This window comes from Capsicum annuum, chromosome 1 (genome assembly GCF_002878395.1).
Source record: "Capsicum annuum cultivar UCD-10X-F1 chromosome 1, UCD10Xv1.1, whole genome shotgun sequence".
NCBI lineage: Eukaryota > Viridiplantae > Streptophyta > Magnoliopsida > Solanales > Solanaceae > Capsicum > Capsicum annuum.
The window spans coordinates 149,865,520-149,884,266 of NC_061111.1; the positions used below are offsets into that span (position 1 = coordinate 149,865,520).

An 18,747-nucleotide genomic window follows, 5' to 3' on the forward strand; every position below is an offset into this window, starting at 1 on the left:
CTTTTTGATAATTTTATGGTGCAATAAAATGGTTAAACATGCATATTATTTTTTATTTATATTTATTAGTTTTGTCCTTATTTTTATGATGCAATAAAATGGTTACACGTGCATCTTGTTTTTTTCTTATATTTATTAGTTTTGTCCTCATGTATTATTTTAATAATATTTTTATTTAGACCTTTGTAATTGAACTATACATGGTAATAATTTCTTATAAATATCTTTTTGTTTCTTATTAAATTACCTGTTTTTTATACTTCAAGGGTATTTCGATAATTTTATAGTGCAATAAAATGGTTACACATGCATAATATTTTTTCCTTATATTTATTAGTTTTGTCGTTATTTTTATGGTGCAATAAATAGTTACACATGCATATTATTTTTTCTTCTATTTATTACTTTTGTCCTCATGTATTATTTTAATAATATTTTTATTTAGACCTTTGTAATTGAATTATACATGATAGTAATTTTTTGTACATATATTTTTGTTCCTTATTAAATGACTACCAAGGGTATTTTAGTAATTTTATGGTGCAATAAATATTTTAAAATCGATGTATGTCAATATGTATGTGTAACCGTTTTATTTATTACTATATATAAGTGAAGGTTGGGTGACTAAAATTACCAAAATACCCTTAGTAATAGTAATAGTAGTAATAACAACAACAACAACAACAGTAATAGTAATAGTAAAAATAAGAATATATAAGTAAAGGTTTGGTAGTACCACTAAAGATAAATTAGTAGTACACCAAACATTTACTTATATATAATGAAAATAGAAAAAAAAAATAAAAAAATAAAAAAAAAAATATATATATATATATATATATTTCAAAAATATTTTTTTGCACTCACTAATCAAACACCAAAAAGACTTTTTATTTACATAAAAAATCAAATAATCTTAATTAAACCAAGCTCACAAATATAAAATTATTCTAAAAAGTTATACAGTAAAAGAAAAGTATAGGAGTATTACATTTTAGTTTTTGTGTAAAAAAGAATAGGATAAATTTTTGTGCCTCGTCAACCACCACCTAATTAGCATAGCAAACTTCAACTTGATCTTTTGATTCCTCTTTTGTTCCCCATGTGACCTTATATTTATTATTAATCCCTATAATAACCACTTCTGTTCTTTCCCACACCCAATAGCAGCTCTTTTAAAGTCGAAACTGCTGAAAATTTTTCAGTCAAAATTGAACACGTGCGAGAAACATCCGCAGCCTCGGATCGTGCTAGCACGCGCCGTAAGATGCACGATTGGAATGTTTTTACCAAATTGGTCTTAACAAGTGTCTGGGACTTGAGGGCACACTGAGTAAATAATTAGTGACTCATTTTATTTGTCCATTTTTCCTTTATAAGCATTTAAAAGAAATTATAACTAAAAAAATATTTAAAATAATTAACTTTTTTTATTTAATATTTTTTAATAATAAATTTATTAAAAATTTATTTTATCAAATTTGTCTTATTAATTATATTTTTAAAATATAAATCTAAGTAGATATAATTTATTTAGTCATTTAGTGATTAAGATAATATTAAAAGAATATAATTGTTCTCTTAATTTTATAAAAAGAACAACTAAATTTAAGTAAATATTTAAAATTGATAGCTATTTTAAAACTGAAAAATTATTTTTACTAATTTATCTTTTAATTTTCTTTTTTATAAATATCTCTTATCTATCAATACCAAAATTATAATAGAGAAATTTTATAAACTTTATATTATTTATGTTCCTTATTTAATTAATAAAAATAATTTTAATTCGACTGTATAAATTTGAAGTAATTTGAGGTAAATATTTTTTGATAATATGGTACAGAGTAAAAGCTTTGATGAAAGCAATATTTTGATACCCAGCAATAGTTGATACCCACCAATAGCATCCATAACCCACCACAATTCACATAGCAACAAAATCTAACGTTCCTCTCCCCATAACGGCATTAACATCTACTTCCTGCCTTCCTCTTACTCCACGCGCCGCCGCACTCTCTCGGCTTTCATGGGTGCAGCTGAACCAGTAAGCTCATCTCCAATATTTCATTGCATTTCCACTTTTTGGTAACTAAAACTAAAATTAATTCTTTTTCTTTTTGCTATATTGTTAGTTAGTTGATGAAGAAAATGGAGAAAAGACAACGAAGATACAAGAAGAAGAAGAAGAAGAAGAAGATAGAGATGTTGAAAAAGGATTTCATGGACAGCATCCGCCTCCGCCTCCGCCAGCAGCAACAGGCGGGGACAATTTTCACATGTCGAGAATGCAAAGATTAAGTGCTACAAATCCTCTAAGGCTCGTAATGAATGCCGGAACTAGAGTTGCTTCTCCTTCTCCTTATCACTCTCCGGCACCGGCACCGGCACCGGCTCCTGCTCCTGCTCGTCATCAGCGCCGTTCATTTCTGAATCCTTTTCGCCATCGTCCTTCTCCGGCTCCAGCTCCGGTGCCGGTGACGGTGACGGCGCCGGAGCAGTACCGGCCTTCTCCCGTTTCGGTTCCAGCTCCGGATCAGTATCAACCTTCTCCGGCTCCTTCTCAGACTCGTTCCACTCCTACTATTACTCCTCAAGTATGTCTCTGAGGTTAACATAGAGGGTCTGTTTGGTACAATGGTAAAATATTTTTTCTAAAAAATATTTATGAAAATAAGTAAGTTTGAGGTTTGGTGTTGTAGAGATCTCTTGGTTATAATAATAATGTCTTTTTCATTTTCAACTAAAGTAAAACATTAACTTCATTTTTGGACAAAAATTATTTTATGTCACGATTATTTTCACTTTTAGAATTATATCACTCATTATCATTTTCAAACTTTAATAAATATATTAATTTAGAAAATAATTTATCTTCAAAAATATTTTTCGAAAAATAAGTTATATGGTGGAGTACCAAATGTAGCTGAAATTCTTTTTCTTTTTGTTTTCAGTTATCCCAATACTTGAGTAAAATCTGATTTTTTTTTTTTTTTGTGTGACAGCAACCTTCAGTAGTAACACTGAATTCAAGATCATACACGAACAAGTTTTCACTATTTCTCTTCATGGTACACATGATTGCGGCAATTGGGCTAGTTTGTTTTCTTGTATACAAAGGTATACAAGGTCTACTAGAAGCAGGGGAGGCACAAAGAAAGGAAAAGAGATTGTTAAAGTATTTTCTACCACAAGTAGAAGCAGCTTCTCTACTTAGCATAACACTTGCATTTGTATGGCAAAAAGCAATGAGAATGTGGCCTATATTCATGGTTCATTTTGTACTTTGGGGTTCTTTTGTTCTCACATTATCAGCAGGAATACTATTGATTTGCTTTCAAAGACCAGCAACTGATGGTGTTGGAGTTGTGTTTATCATGTTTGCGATTGGTAATGGATTGTATTCTTGTTGGGTGACGCCAAGAATTAAGTTTTGTACGAAGGTTTTGACTAAATCACTTGAACCCGTACCCAAATTTGGCGATTTGAATAGGCCAACTTATCTAACACTTGCTGCTGGATTCTTATGGATGTCTCTGTGGATTTTGGCTGTGATTGGGGCTATAAATTTCTATTTCCCACCGTTGATTATCATGGCGTTGGTTCTGAGTATGGCTTGGGTTACTGAAGTGATGAGGAATGTAGTGAATTTGACTGTGAGTAGAGTGATCGCGCTGTATTATCTACGAGGGATGCAATCTAGTACACAGTTTTGTTTCCAGAGGGCATTGTCTGTGAATCTTGGAAGTGCTTGTCTTGGTTCTTTGTTTGTTCCTGCGATTGAAGCTTTAAGGATTGTAGCTCGTGGGTTGAATTTGCTTGAAGGTGAAGATGAGTTCATGTTTTGTTGTGCTCATTGTGGATTGAAAATCATGGATTCCATTTTCAAGCGTGGCAATGGTTGGGCATATGTTCAGGTACTTTCATTCTTCCAACTCTTTAAAGATACTTTCTTTTTAATGATGTAATATCGGGACCAATTATTTTATTGAGTTTTACTAGTACGAATATTGGATTACTCTTTGCTTCAGAACTTAAATAGATGAAAAGAAGTCGCCTGCCATGCCATTTTATTGGTACCACCCATATTTGAACCATGGTCTTCCATAATTCTCACTCACTCACAACTCTTCAACTTTTTACTTTCTTTTCTTTTCTTCTCAATTTTAATCGAAATTTTTTTCTTATAAATATATTTGAATAAGTTGCAAATGAAATTGTTGTTATTTGTATTATTGAACTTTTCTTATTTAAATGAAAGTTTCTTTTGTATATTGTGACTTGGTTAAGCATGTTACAATATTATGTATCCAAAATTTGAAAGTAATAGTACGCGTTTTTATGACTCAAAAGGTGATACTATTATCTAACCTACAGCGAAAAAAAATAAGTAGTGATTCTATTAAATAAATTAAGTATAATTATTAAATCTCTTCATAAAGAACAATAAAATACCTTGATTGAGTCTTTTAATTGTTTGTATTTGCAGTTTTTCAATTTGTAACGGAATTTATCTACATTGCTTGGAGTTTATATAAATTTATAATTGAGTCATTCCATTAGTAATGACATGTTAATTGGGTTGACTGGTATTGTTACAATCCCTTAAAATGGTCTTTATAGAATGCTCTACCAATTTCTAAATGATAAGATTAACATTTGATGTTGACGGTTATGTGATGGATTAGTTTTCCTTGAAAACAAACAATATCCACATCTATATTTAATTAAGTCTTCATATAAGGTTTTAGTTATTGTTTTGGGTGTCATTTTCAATTTTTAGTAACATATTACCAGCGTTATCAATTTATTAAATGTAATTTAATACATAGAGTTAATAGCCATAATTTTCTCAATTAAAAGCGTTTCAATAAAATTAGTAGCTTAAATTCAAACTTTAATAAAAAATCTTAAGTATATACACATACATACAAAAATAATATTAATAATAATTTAGAATTGTCTTTTTTTATTCTTATATGTTAATTATTTTTGGTACAACTTTTTTAAAAAACACGTAATCTTTAACTTCACATATTAATATGATTATTAATAAAAGTAAGAATGAATTCTAGTTAATAAGATATTTGTCATTTGTTTGTAATAAATTAACTTGGATTGTTGTTAAAATTATATTTATTAATATGAAGTTTGAGTTATTTAATTTTAAATTTTAAAATATTTCTGGTATAAATTAGATAGCTTTTTCTTTTTGAATAATTTTTAAAACATATTTCACCATCTTCATTATTATTGCAAGTGAAACTGAAATTACAATATTTACTATTAAAATTTTTGAAACCAAACTTTTGAGATAATAAGCAAACATTTTACTTCTCTTAGCTTACCCTCAAGCCACCCCTGCTATCAACCCTTTTGAGAGCGGTGTAAGATGAGATGTCAATATTCCTTGAGATATGCTCTCAAATTATTTAGCCAAATATAGAGTAATTTTCTACAACTTACATTATTTTGCAACCATAGTCAGTTGACGACTTTTAAATACATAGCACTCGTGCTTATTTGGAACATCTTCGTCACCCACACAATAATGCAAAAAAGTTCTTTAATTAAATGTAATGTTGACTATTGAGCTGATTGATTGGTCAATTTACACTAATATCTATGCAACTTTCTTTGTTAAACTGAATACGTTATTATTGTTGGTGCAACCTTCTTATCTTTTTTGAATGAAAAATGTAATTATTTTGGCAGATCGCCACGTATGGTAAGAGCTTTGTGAAGGCATCACAAGACACATGGGAGCTATTTCAAAAGAGAGAAATGGAGTCAATTGTAGATTCGGACATGACAAGCGCCATTTGCTTCCTAACAGGAGTATGTAGTGGTTCGATTTGTGTAATTGTGGTTGGTGCTTGGACCTTCTCTGTCTACCCCAATTTCACAGCCACCTTGGCCCTTCTATCTGCCTACGTTGGTTACCTTCTGGTTAGTCTTTTTCTTCACTAATGTTTTATGTTTTGATTCTTCAGCCGAGGGCCTACCGAAAATACACCGAATATGTTATTATTTTATGTTTGTGCCTAATTGATTATATGTTAAAATATTGACCATGACACATTATGAATTGGTTTTGGTGGCTGCATGCAGACGAGAATTGCAATGGCTTTGCCTCACGCTTGTGTGAGTAGTTACTACGTTTGTTATGCTGAAAATCCTGATAACAGACTTTTTGACAAGACCATTCAAGAACGAATCAATTCAATCAAGACTGATCGTGATTGCATTGTGCCAACTCCTAGATCTGTACCTTCTCGGTTTGCAAGATAACATAACTCCCGCCTTTTTGTTTCATTGATAACTCGAATTCATTACCTCTGGGTTGAAGAATACTTGTCATCTGAGCAACCCCGACTTGTCGAGCACCACCTCATGAGTTATGCACATGTACATAAATATTTTTTTTTGTCAACATAACCATTTGTTAATTACATCATCAATTTATTGTAAGGACCAAAGGCTCAACTCAACAAGTAATGATGTGAATACTAACATTCAAGTTGGGAGTCCCCACACAATTTCCCAACAAGAAGAGGCCACGATGAGGTGTCTTGTGGTCCTGTCTTTTGTATTTATATAATAATTATGTACTTTGGAATATTGTACTGGTGGTGTTTAGACCCCACCACTGTTATATTGTCAACATCTTATCTTAGTTAGGTAAACCCAATGTCATTTAATTAATTGGATTTCATTCTTTACGTAATCAGGTAAAGTTGGAACTAATTTTGTTTTGTTAGAATTTTTCATCCTTCACTTTTTGCTGTTAATTGGTTCGTGTGGAACCATGTGGAAGAGGATATATAATCTACGAAAAATCACCTTAAGTTGTTCTAGTTGCAAATTTATTTTTGTTATGACTAGACAGTTAATGATTGATTCATATGATCATATAGTATTCTTTCCGTTTCTAAATAATTGTTGCGTTGTGTTTATTGAAAATTGTGATGATAAACAAGAATGGAGGGAGTATCATCAAAATCCTAAGTGTTAAAGTTGTAATATAAGTTTCAAATTTTCCATTTTTTGCCTCGACAAATAGAGCCATTTCAAGTAAAAGAATTCGAAAGTTTGTTTATTACTTATATATTGTATCTCGAAATAAATTTGGCATGTGAAAAAAGAGAGTAAAAAAGGTGGTTGAAAAGGTTTTGCACACCAAACTATTATAACATACGATGGTGGAATTAGTTTATCTAAGTTTTGATTTGCCAGAGGGGGGGGGGGAAAGATTCGTTAAGTAATTTAAAATACAGGGGTATAATTTTAGGCGGGACTAAATTGGAAATTCCATAAATAAAAATAAAACAACTGTTTTTCTGGATATTACACGTCAGCAATCCTCCAGATTTCAAGACATGAAACGTGAGGCATGCAATAGAATGCACAACTACTTTAGCCACTTATACTTTCTTCTACTCCCTCCCCTCGGTAATGACTTTTTTTTTTTTTAATCGATTTAAAAAAGAATAATCCTTTTATTTTTTTATAATATTTTAATTTTCCACATGATATATTTAAGATCATAAAATTAAAGAGCATTTTGATATATTTAACACAACTTTAATTTAAGGCTATAAAATTAAAAAATCTTCTTTATTTTCTTATACTTTGTGTCAAGTCAAAGTAGATAATTTTTTTTTAAATGAAGGGAGTACTAATTCTGTACGCGTGAGATAGTAGTTGATATTTGGATTTAATTATGAAAAAATTATAAGAATTGACAAATTTAAAATTATAATTATTTATTTAAGATTATAATTATGATAATAACAATACTTTTATAAAACTATGTTTTATACTCCCTCCGTCCCATTTTATGTGTCATCATTTTTTTTAGTCCATTATAAATAAAATGTCATCTTTCTTTATTTGATAATTATTTAAAGATACAATTCCACTTTTATTCTTGGACCCACTTAATTAAAAAAAGACACTAGCACATTTTTTGATAAAAGAACAATTTGGTAAATATTACCAAGTTTTTCCTTATTTCTTAAATTCTGTGCTCAGTCAAATGATGACACATAAAATGAGACGGAGAAAGTAACAAAATAGCATCTTTTTAGTGAAAGTTACCAAAGGGTAACTTCTCCTATTTTCACTTCAACACTTTATCTCTTTTCTTTCTTATTTTATCTTTTAATTTTTTCTCAAATAGCTCTTATTTTTTCAGATTTTCACTCCATTTTCTCACATGTTTCTCACCTTATAGATAAAGATTATGCTCCACTAATTAATGTAACTATTAATTTGCAGTTGTTGCATGTTATTTCTTCCACAAATTCTATATATTTTGTATTTTTATATTTTTTTGTTCATCATTGTACTGCGGTTTTTCTTTTGACTTATAAGATTTTTTTTGTTGTATGATTGTGGAGTTCTGCTCTAATGACAGAACACATACCATATAGAAAGATTAAATAGAGGTATACCACCCATCAATTTAGTTTTTAATAATCCACCATCATTTAGTATTGGATTAACTCAAGATGGAGTTGTTAAAGTGAGTTTGGAGTTAAAAGGGACACTTTTTCAGACTTAGGAGCCCAAACGGACACTACTTTAAGTTTGGATACAAAACGGACAGTTTGCCCATTTTTGGGCAAACTATAACTAACACCGTTTGTCAGTCGTTTGAGGTGAAAAATTACTATTATGGTTTGCCCAAAAATGGACAAACTACATTTCATAAACTTCATGTGAATTGTTATTATTTTATTTTATTTTATAACGTAAATTGCTGAAGAGATTCTTGAAAATGTGAAAGATTTGTCATTTCAATTAAAAAATCTCACTTATAAATATGTGTTGTTGTTAACCATTTTATCTCATTCATCACGAGCAACATTCATTATCCACTGAAAAAAATTTTATAAGGCTAAAAATAACGAGTGACACTGTTAGGGTTAGTTTATTTTGGGGTGGAGAAATTTTGTACGAAGGTGGTTCGGTTAGATATAGTCTTCCTGCGAAAACGGTTCAAGTGTTTCCAATGACACTCAAATATGAACGTCTTGTACGTCTTTTTTGGAGTAAAATAAAAGCACATGATGCTGAACTTTCTATTCTTATTACTGGTCGATATCCCATATCAATAATGGGTAACAGTCGTATAATTTTCGAGGAGACTCGAATTTAAAATGATGACTCTTTATCATCTTTTCTTCGTAATCCTGTGATTTTTCGTAATCAAATGCGTTTAGCAACTCTTGATATATATGTCAAAACTCAAAGCACTATTCAGGATGAAGAATCATCTAATAATGAATTTGATATTCGAAATAGTACATGTTTTACTAATTTCAGTGTTGGTTGGCCAAGCAATTCTATCCAACAACAAACAGTAGTAGGGTTTGATAGAGAAAATGACAGTTTGACTTCACTAAATCAACATAATGTCCATTGGAGTTCTCAAAATTGTGAGTTTGGAGAACCGAGCAATCAAGAACAGACTAATCTATATTGTCACACTCCAATTGAATCAATGTACAGACAAACTTAATGTACAGACAAAGATGTTTTTTTTCAAAAAAAATAATAATGAAGTTTGCCCATAGACAAACCCTAGTACTTTATTTTTTAAAAAATAAAGTTTGCCAATAAATGGACATATCATAATTTAAAAAAATAAAAATAAAATGGAGTTGAAAAATCCTAGCAGTGTTATTTTAATTTTACTTTAAAAAAAATTATAATTCTATCATTTTTTAGATTAAACGTCTACCCAGACAATCCTATATTGACTCAATTCATAGAAATTGTGAACAACGATGAGCTAGCTAATGACACAGTTTATTATGAGTTCGATAGAGATAGTTTAGATGGTGATGATCAAATGTCGGATGATGATGATAATTCAGATGAGGACGATAGCACTATTCCTTCACATGATGATAGTATTAATTATCATCCAGACGTCATTTCTTATTTGAATCACATAGAAGAAGATCCAAATAATTGTGCATGTTTTAGAGATAGTGATTCTATTTGGGTTGCACTATGAAATCCTGAAAATCCTAAATATCTCAAGTCAGGTAAGATATTCAATCAATCATATTTTATATATTTAGCCTTTTAATTTTAACTATTATTGTTTGACAATATTTTGTATATTTATATAGGCATGATAGTTCAAAATAAAAAATAAATTAATATTAAAAAAATAAATTAATATCAAGTGTTGGCATACATATCAAGTTTATGAAATGTAGTTTGCCTATTTTTGGGAAAATCATAATAGCAATTTTTCACCCCAAACGGCTGACAAACGGTGTTAGTTATAGTTTGCCCCAAAATGGACAAACTGTCTGTTTTGTATCCAAACTTAAAGTAGTGTCCGTTTTGTCTCCTAAGGTTGAAAAGTATTCCTTTTAGCTCTGGAATCTTGTTAAAGTGATTTCTATTTCTATACAGTCGAAGAAACAGTAAACGTCGAAGAAGTGAGGTTGAAACATCGTAATGATCCAAAAAAAATGATCGAAATTATGAAACAAAGAGAATTGAAAATATTCATCTCCAAAAATCTGAGAAAAAATATCAAAAGAAATAAAAAAATCAAGCAAAATTTTAAGTCCTGATGTTGAAAACTCCTCTAAATATGATTTGAAAGAAGATAAAGACGAAGAGTTATTTGTATATGTATTTATTAGCTAATGGATACTAATTTGTATATATGTATATAAATTTTGTTGTATATATATACATTTGGGACATGTGAATGTATTTGTATTTTTGTACATACATATGAAGTTTACATATATATTTTTGAACAGTGTTGGATTTGTATTTGAATTGTACGATAGTCCTTTTAGAAAGTAACATATGTATCTATTTGTATGCATTTATTTTCTATATGTATTTATTAGCTAATGGGTACCCATTTGCATATATATAAAGATCTTGTTCTAAATATACATTTTTGTGCATGTGCATGTATTATGTATTTTTTATTACCTATATGTATATAGTTGTCCTTTTTGTAATAGAGATTTATGTCATATATATATATATATATATATATATATATATATACATAATGGTCAGATATGTATTTTGTAAATACATATGCAGATATATATATTTTTGTATTGTAAATACATATGCAGATCTATGTGTCTATGTATTTTGTATATTTTTGGATCTATCTATGTAATATAGATATATGTCTCTTATGGAAAAGAGAAAATCTTAATCAATAAAGAAATAATTAGTTATGTAATTTTTGTAAAAATCTTAACTAATATAGATTTATTAGTTATGTAATTTACGCAAAAATTCTTTAATAATAGTCATTTATGAAAAAAGAATCCTCAACTTTAAATGCATAGAGTAATTTAAGCGTTATTCTTTATTTAACTCAACTGATTTGAAAAAAAAAAAAGACATGAAATTTCGTCTGTATAAGTATTCTGATAGAAAATTTTGCCTAAAATACAAAATATAACTTGCTATTTTGTATAATTACAAAACAATTGCTATGAAACTCCAAATTATGAGCTTAAATTTGCTACTGAAATTTTTCCTTAAATTAATATTCTTATTTGTTGCAATTTGTATCTCATTTATTAGTTTTAATATTTAGTAATAATTTAATTTTAAATTATTCATATTAATTTGTAATCACATAAATATTTACAACTTATTTTATATTACTAGTTAAAAGTTTTTCTTCATTTCTTAATTTTCGTGTCAATTGAGACGGATGGAGTAATTTGATCGTAATTTTTTGGATATAAAATTTTAAAATAAAATTTATATATTTAAGAATTACGTAAAAATTAAATTATAATATTAAAAATTTTAAATGCATATAAAGGTTGTGGTAAAAAATTGTTTGACTTTCTAAATTCAAAAGATATTATATATGTATTTTAAAAAAAGAAATTACTACTCATTATAAAATTTTTCATTCAACTTGCAATTCAACTTTAACTCTATTAGTACTTGAATCTTTTGATCATTTATTTAGAATTCAAGAATCTTTGGGAAAATTGATAAGAAGTACGAGAAGTTTTGATTGATTACGTACAAAAACAACAACAACAACAACAATAATAATAATAATAAATTATTTTGGTTGACCATAAAGTGTGTGACAATTGGATTTAACAAATGACGAGATGGATGAATCTCTTTGGTTTCTTTTCTATGATTTTGACATAAAATTCTTTATGTTGGTTTCACTTATCTTTTTCAATGTTTTTCTTGTATAGGACTGACGGAGATTTTTCTGAAATTCAAAATATAATGAAATGAACATATATGACAAGTCATGAAGAAAATTTACCACCAATTATATAATAAATTTATACTATAATTTTTCGATCAAAGAAGTTAAAATAAACTCCTTTTGAAATTCAAATAAATTTCATAAATTAGACTGAAATATGTCATACAACAATAAACCGTAGTCTCAACTCTCAAACCCAAGGGGACATATATGAGAGGGCAAAAAATATGGGTTGTGGATTTGTGGTGATCCATTTATCAAAATAGATAAACAATTATAACTAATCCTTAAAGAAGACAAAATAGCTTTAATTTGTTAGCCAAAAACTTTGTTACGTTGTAATGTTTCGTGACTCAAGCTTTTCCCAAGAGTTTTTTTTTTTTTTTTATTTCCACATCCATATTTATTGTTATTAATTATATACAGTAGCACCTTTTTTGGCTTTAATTGGATGAGTTCAATACTCTCTTCGTTTCATAATAAATAGATTGTTGAATTTTGACAATCAAATTAAGAAAAAAATATTAAAAACATAAATTTAACATAACTTTTTATTTTTATTCCAAAAAAAGAAAAAGTTGACCTTGTATACATTTTCAAAAGTTAATTGATTGTCAAATCATAAGGGTAAATTTAAAAAAAAATTCAATGGACATTTTCAAAAGTTAATTGATTGTCAAATCATAAGGGTAAATTTAGAAAAAAATTCAATGATTCACTTATTTTAAAACACCAATAAATATATCAACAATTCATTTATTCTAAAACGGAGAGAGTACTACTTCTGGTCGTAGGACCAAAACATTTACATCACATCTCACATTTTTGCCGTGCCTTATATTCTCATTTTTTTCACCTTCTTTTTGTTTGCTTTTTTGTTATTTGTCTGTTTCTTACGCATGATCCACCATTGAAAAGAGAAAAAAGGTACGGAAATTAACAAGAAGTCAAAAACTGTTTGGCATTTTATTTTTTCTTTGTTTATGTTAACACACACACACACACAACTAGCGATTCGGTATCTCAAGAAAAAGCTGTTACTCCCTCCATATTACTTAATTTATTTCTCTTATTTTTTATTTTAGTTCCTTTTTCAAAGAATGTTTTTTTTCTTTTTTTTGATAATTTTTTAATTTTAATTTTATTGATATATTTAAAATCATAAAATTTTGATATATTCTACATATATTTAATTTAAGATCAATAATAAAAATTTAATTTATTTTTACTTTATTAAGTTCAGTATCAAATTAAAATTAGATAAACAAATTAACATAAGAGAGTATTAGATATTTGTACCTGCGGTAGCTTGACAAGTATGGGGAAAAGAATAGAAATGTTATTTGACAAAAGAAGGGAGAAAGTAAACTTGAAGAAATTTCTTCGTAGGTCCACCTACCCTCCTTTATTTTTCCTTCTTATATTATTTCACCTTCTTGTTACGTCTTATCCTCCCTTTCCTAGTTGCCAAGCATAGAGCTTATTCAGGTTCTAAGAAAAAAATAAAAAAAAATAAAAAAAATTAAAAAAATGGAACTAATTTCTTAGCTCTTCTTTAATTAGTTGTTAATTTAAATGGAAAGTTTTCACAATTAGAATTACTCAATATTGTATTTTTTTTAAAACGTTGTTGTCATTACTAGAAAAGAGATAAGATAGAGAATGCCTACATCCAATAATAGACTTGATAGCTTCTGTTAGGCCACAGGCAAGTCCCGGTAGAGCTTGTTTCTATTATTTGTCCAGTTTGGTTAATAGTTATAATTTAATAAAAAGATCAGGATTTTGTTAGCTACATATATGGAGGACAAAAATCAACTACTCCTTGGGCTTGAGTTTTTTTTTCTTTTCATAGTGGGTTGATTTCGCAAATCATCTCTCAATTTCAGAAATAGCAATTCTGTAACTTTAATTATAACTTTTATAGTGACAGTTTCATAATTATAAAAAATAGCAAATTGTATTTGTATTTAAGTAAAATGTTGCTATATAAATACATATACAAATATATATGTATTACTCATAAATACATATGTATGACTGAAAAATACATATTCTTCTATTATTATGAAGTGGGTAAAATATTGCTACTTTTGCTATAAGTTGCAATTTTGAAGAAGTGTTGCTATTTATTGTAATTATAATTTTAAGAATGCTAGTTTGTGTAATTTTTCCTTTAAAAAAAAAAGTAAATAGGAAAATTGGGTGATACATATATAATGGATTGGGCCCCACTCCATTTCTATTCTCTCCATTTTTTTTAAATTTCTACTTAAATGAGAGACACATGATATGAGTTAAAATGAATTGTTAAGATTTGATTAATAAATATTTTATATATTTGCTTTCAAATTTTTTAGTAATTCCACAATTATAACTACAAAATTATTTTATTCATAAATATATTTTTTAAAAATTCTCTCTCTACTCACTTTTTTTTCCCTAACCATGATGTAGTTAGAAAAAAAACAACTCTATGATTAAAAAATATTCTATGGTTAAAAAGATTAATAGATACACCTTTATCATTTTAAAAACTTTATTGTTTATCCATTTTCCGAATTTCTTAACTCTTATCATTTTTCTTTTTCGTTCAAAAAAAAAAAATAGTTATAAGAAAAATTGGCAAAGTCAAAATCATGACGACAGTAATTTTTTTTTCATAAATATGAATCTTCGAGTAGTAAATTATTATAATAATACGAGCATTATCGATATTATAATAAAAATATTCAATTAGCATAACTAAAAAGAAGCTTGATTGATTTATAAAAAGAAAAAAAAAACTTGATTATTAAAAATATTGAAGTTCACCATTTATACTCATACCTAATTTTAAAGAAAAATTATCTAATAGTTAAAATGAAATTAAAAAATCAACTTAAAGAAGTTGGAAGATAGATGGTGAGTATTAAAATAGAACACAACGTAGAAAAAAACATTGAAATAGAGAAATTTTTTTCATAAAAGTATATTTGTGGATAAAATAATTTTGTAACTCTAATAATTGTTGAATTATTAAAATTTTGGATGCAAATAGGTAAAATATTTATTGTTCATATCATGGTTAGAATCTTAATTTAGTTATTAAATCTTAACCATTTATTCTTACTCGTATCATGTGTCTCTCATCCAAATAAGAACTTAAGAAACAATAGAAACAATAGAAATGGAGAGGAGCGGATTTATATAGATATAACATTTAGGGGAAGCTTGATTTGCAAGAACATTAAAGACTGTGTAACTTATTGGTTCTTTTTTGGTATAATTTAGACGACTCTAATAATTTTTCTTGGCTAGCTAGGAGGGTGTTTGAATATACGTAAGCTTATGAAATCAGCTTGTTATCATATTTACTCCTTTCCGCATCGAGGCTGATAATTGGGTAGAATCTCCAACAATAAATAACAGAGAGTTTAGTTATCACAAATATCTAGAAATTTATTTAAATGAAGAAGTACCGAATAGGACCTATTAGGCATAAGTCACCTCCGATTTCTGACTTTTCAACTTATAAATACTTTTATTACAAACACTTTTGCCATTTTCTGTTTTTTTTTTTTTTTTTTTTTTAATACAAGAATTCCTAAAAACGAAACATGAGGAAAGTAATAGGAAAAAGAAGCAAGACTTTTAAGGGCCTAATAAGGTATCATTGCAAGAAGAGGAACAAAAACTTTTAAGCTAAGGATCAAGATTGAATACTGTCCGGGGTGGTTTGGTTGAGTGTATTGGAATGCTAATACATGCATTAGTTAAATGTGTATTAGTAGTATCTTATTTGGTATATTTTTTTACCCTATGTATAACTAATGCAGATATTAGTTATACACTCTATTGTGTATTGAGGTGTGTTATACTAATACCTCAAAATCCATGACATTACTAATGCAATGGATCTAATGCATGCATTAATATGCTTAAAGACCCTATTACCCCTCAAAAAAAGTTCTGCATCCTTTCTAACATATATATTGAGGGTATTATGTAAAAAAAGTTTTTTTTTTTTTAGAAATTATGTGATTCATGTTTTTTTTTAATACATCGAACCAAACATTATATAAAAAAAATACAAGCATAACTAACACAAGCATTATTAATACACTATATTTTGCATTATTCTTATAAACTCTACCAAACCACCCATAGTGAAAAGCAAAAGAACATAGGTAACATGCAAATAAAATTAGAGCTAAAGAACCTCTTTTTGTAGCTTATCATTTGAGATGTAAAAACCTTTGAGGCTTTTGGCTTGCTGTCTTCAATTATTGACTATTATTGTTCCAACGAATGACAGTGACAACTTGAAATAAATGTACGTTATAATCTTAGCCAAATTTGCTGGCAAAAAGGACACCATAAAGTGAATAACATTATATAGTACCCTGATTTTGGCAAAAGATAGACGTGTACTAAACTATATTGGTTTAACACTAATTTAAGAAACTTAAAGGTCTTCTTTCTTCATTCTTGTAGTTGCCTTGTGCAAGTCTCCGACGTATTCCATATCTCCTAGGTGTGACTTTACATTTGTACCTTATCTGATTTCGAAAAGTACAGTCAATTATTTAATTTTATTAACCATAGAATTCAAAGATTCAAACAATACAAGAATCAACGAATTAAAGTGAAAATGCATATAACTTGACTGTGATTAAGTGTTATTCAATTTTGTACGGAAGGAATCACAATATAATATTATCTCAAGTTTATGATCATCAGAAGACAAAATTCATGTCCAATTTTGGGTTTGAAACTTACAAGATGGAAGATGCAATAGAAAGCAGAATGAGACCACCAAATGAAGAAAGAGATTCTCAATAGGTGATATTCCCTAATCAAGAGAAGAAAAGTCTTTATAAGAATAGTTAGTAAATAAAAGGCACATTTAATTCATTCCAAAATCAGATTCTCCAGAGCAATTTCTAATCTGCTTTGAATCAAACTGTCTTTTCAACATCATAGGAAAAAATGATTAGTTTAATATTCCTTGGCCTAGAGTGGACTTCCATGTCCAAAAGAAATATCTTAATTAGATGAAGTGATAACTTTAAGAGAAGCTTCCGTAGTGCATGGACTCGGCACTGAATATCATATCTTACTAATTAAATTTATTTAACTCTTGATCATCCAAAACTGCTAATAATAATGCAGGAACACAAACTTATTATTTGATCTATCTATTAACAACAGATATGAAGATAAAACCATAACGCAAAGTATTTAATCAAGATGGAAACTTTTGGATCTTTCCACTCACTTGTGAACATAGTGATGCAAGTTACGAAAGGGAATATCAAATCAGCCAGAAAACACACATCAAATCGACTATGCAACTCATGAACAACCAGTTGTCCAACATCCTCTTTAGCATGTACCTGTTATATGACATAACCACCAATCGTGCTCCACTATGACAAACCATAACGCAAACATGGCCCAGTTTCAGTAAATAGACGTGAAATTAAGGTGAAACATTTAAATCAATAAACAAAACAGAAGAAGATGACAATATATATAATGTCAATGACCATTAGAGATAAAATTTCTGATATCTTGAAGATAATCACGATTAGGAGGCCTATCTTCTTTCCTCTCATATTTCTTCGATAATTCCATAGTAAACTCCTCAAGCCCTACTTGTCCACACATTTTCCACATCCCTTCCCCAAAGCTCCTATGCGCAAAATACGCCTCCGACGCCACATTCTCACCGCAGTCACCGACGACATTGACCGGCAGCCTCTCGTAGTGGCCTATCTCAATCCCTTCCAAATCATCCAGCTGACCAAGTCCGCTTCCATTTACCTTGTACATCTCGCCCTGTACCCGATGACCCGCTCCCCGGATGTTGATCAGGTATGGGATCCCGTAGGGCCCACAGACGAGTGGGAAAGCTTCCACAGTCGTGTACTCGCCTACCAAGACAGCGTCGCCCCCGTTAATAAGATTTTCCATCAGGCCATGGTTAGGGAATCCGCGCTTTAGGGTTCCGTACGTGAAAATCAAGCGTGAATCTGTTTTGGCGGCCACGATTGCTGTAACTGATTTTACTAGAAAAGTGATGTGATTGAGTTTAACAACGTCAAGTGAAAAAGTTAATAAATTCACAGGGAAAACAACCTATCACGGGCGGCAATTTAGGTCCCGAAATCTGCGGACCCGCCCTATCCGACCCCGTAGGCTATTGTATCGTGGGAGTCACACGATGTGCAAAGGTTGTGGATCAGTGATTTCGAAAAAAAAAAAAAAATTACTTGAACTTATAATAAAAATAATTACTTTAATATAATTATTTTATTTATGAAATTAAGATAATTTATTATATTTTCTCTTACCATTCCTTAGTATTAAATAATTAATGAAGATTTGTTATGAAATATAAAAAAAAGAACAAAAATAAATAGGGGGAAGAGGTTTCTCTTGAGGGATTCTCTTGGTATGAGAGGTTAAGAATATAATAACAAAACCCTTTTTATTTATTGAGAAAA

At 28.9% G+C, this 18,747-nt stretch overlaps 2 protein-coding genes across 2 annotated transcripts; one reads left to right on the plus strand and one right to left on the minus strand.

The window, feature by feature from the left end:
• Nucleotides 1–1,820: 1,820 nt before the first annotated feature.
• On the plus strand, nt 1,821–6,766 carry LOC107839708 (CTL-like protein DDB_G0274487). The gene is made up of 5 exons (XM_016683319.2): nt 1,821–2,050; nt 2,139–2,600; nt 3,009–3,920; nt 5,719–5,952; nt 6,115–6,766. The coding sequence occupies exons 1-5, from the start codon at nt 2,033–2,035 to the stop codon at nt 6,292–6,294; spliced, it is 1,806 nt and encodes a 601-aa protein (XP_016538805.2). The 5' UTR covers nt 1,821–2,032; the 3' UTR covers nt 6,295–6,766.
• A 10,830-nt stretch (nt 6,767–17,596) lies between these two features.
• Nucleotides 17,597–18,494, minus strand: LOC107839716 (putative gamma-glutamylcyclotransferase At3g02910). Its single transcript, XM_016683331.2, has one exon. It carries the CDS (start codon nt 18,212–18,214, stop codon nt 17,780–17,782), a length of 435 nt encoding a protein of 144 aa, XP_016538817.2. The 5' UTR covers nt 18,215–18,494; the 3' UTR covers nt 17,597–17,779.
• Between the last annotated feature and the right edge of the window lie 253 nt (nt 18,495–18,747).

What these genes read in the sequence shown, in the direction of transcription:
- LOC107839716 (XM_016683331.2), bottom strand. Translation starts at nt 18,214, where the DNA reads ATGGAAAATCTTATTAACGGGGGCGACGCTGTCTTGGTAGGCGAGTAC.
- LOC107839708 (XM_016683319.2), top strand. An exon ending in CTCCTACTATTACTCCTCAA is followed by an intron (nt 2,601 to 3,008) that starts GTATGTCTCTGA and finishes TTTGTGTGACAG; the next exon opens with CAACCTTCAGTAGTAACACT. An exon ending in ATGGTTGGGCATATGTTCAG is followed by an intron (nt 3,921 to 5,718) that starts GTACTTTCATTC and finishes TTATTTTGGCAG; the next exon opens with ATCGCCACGTATGGTAAGAG.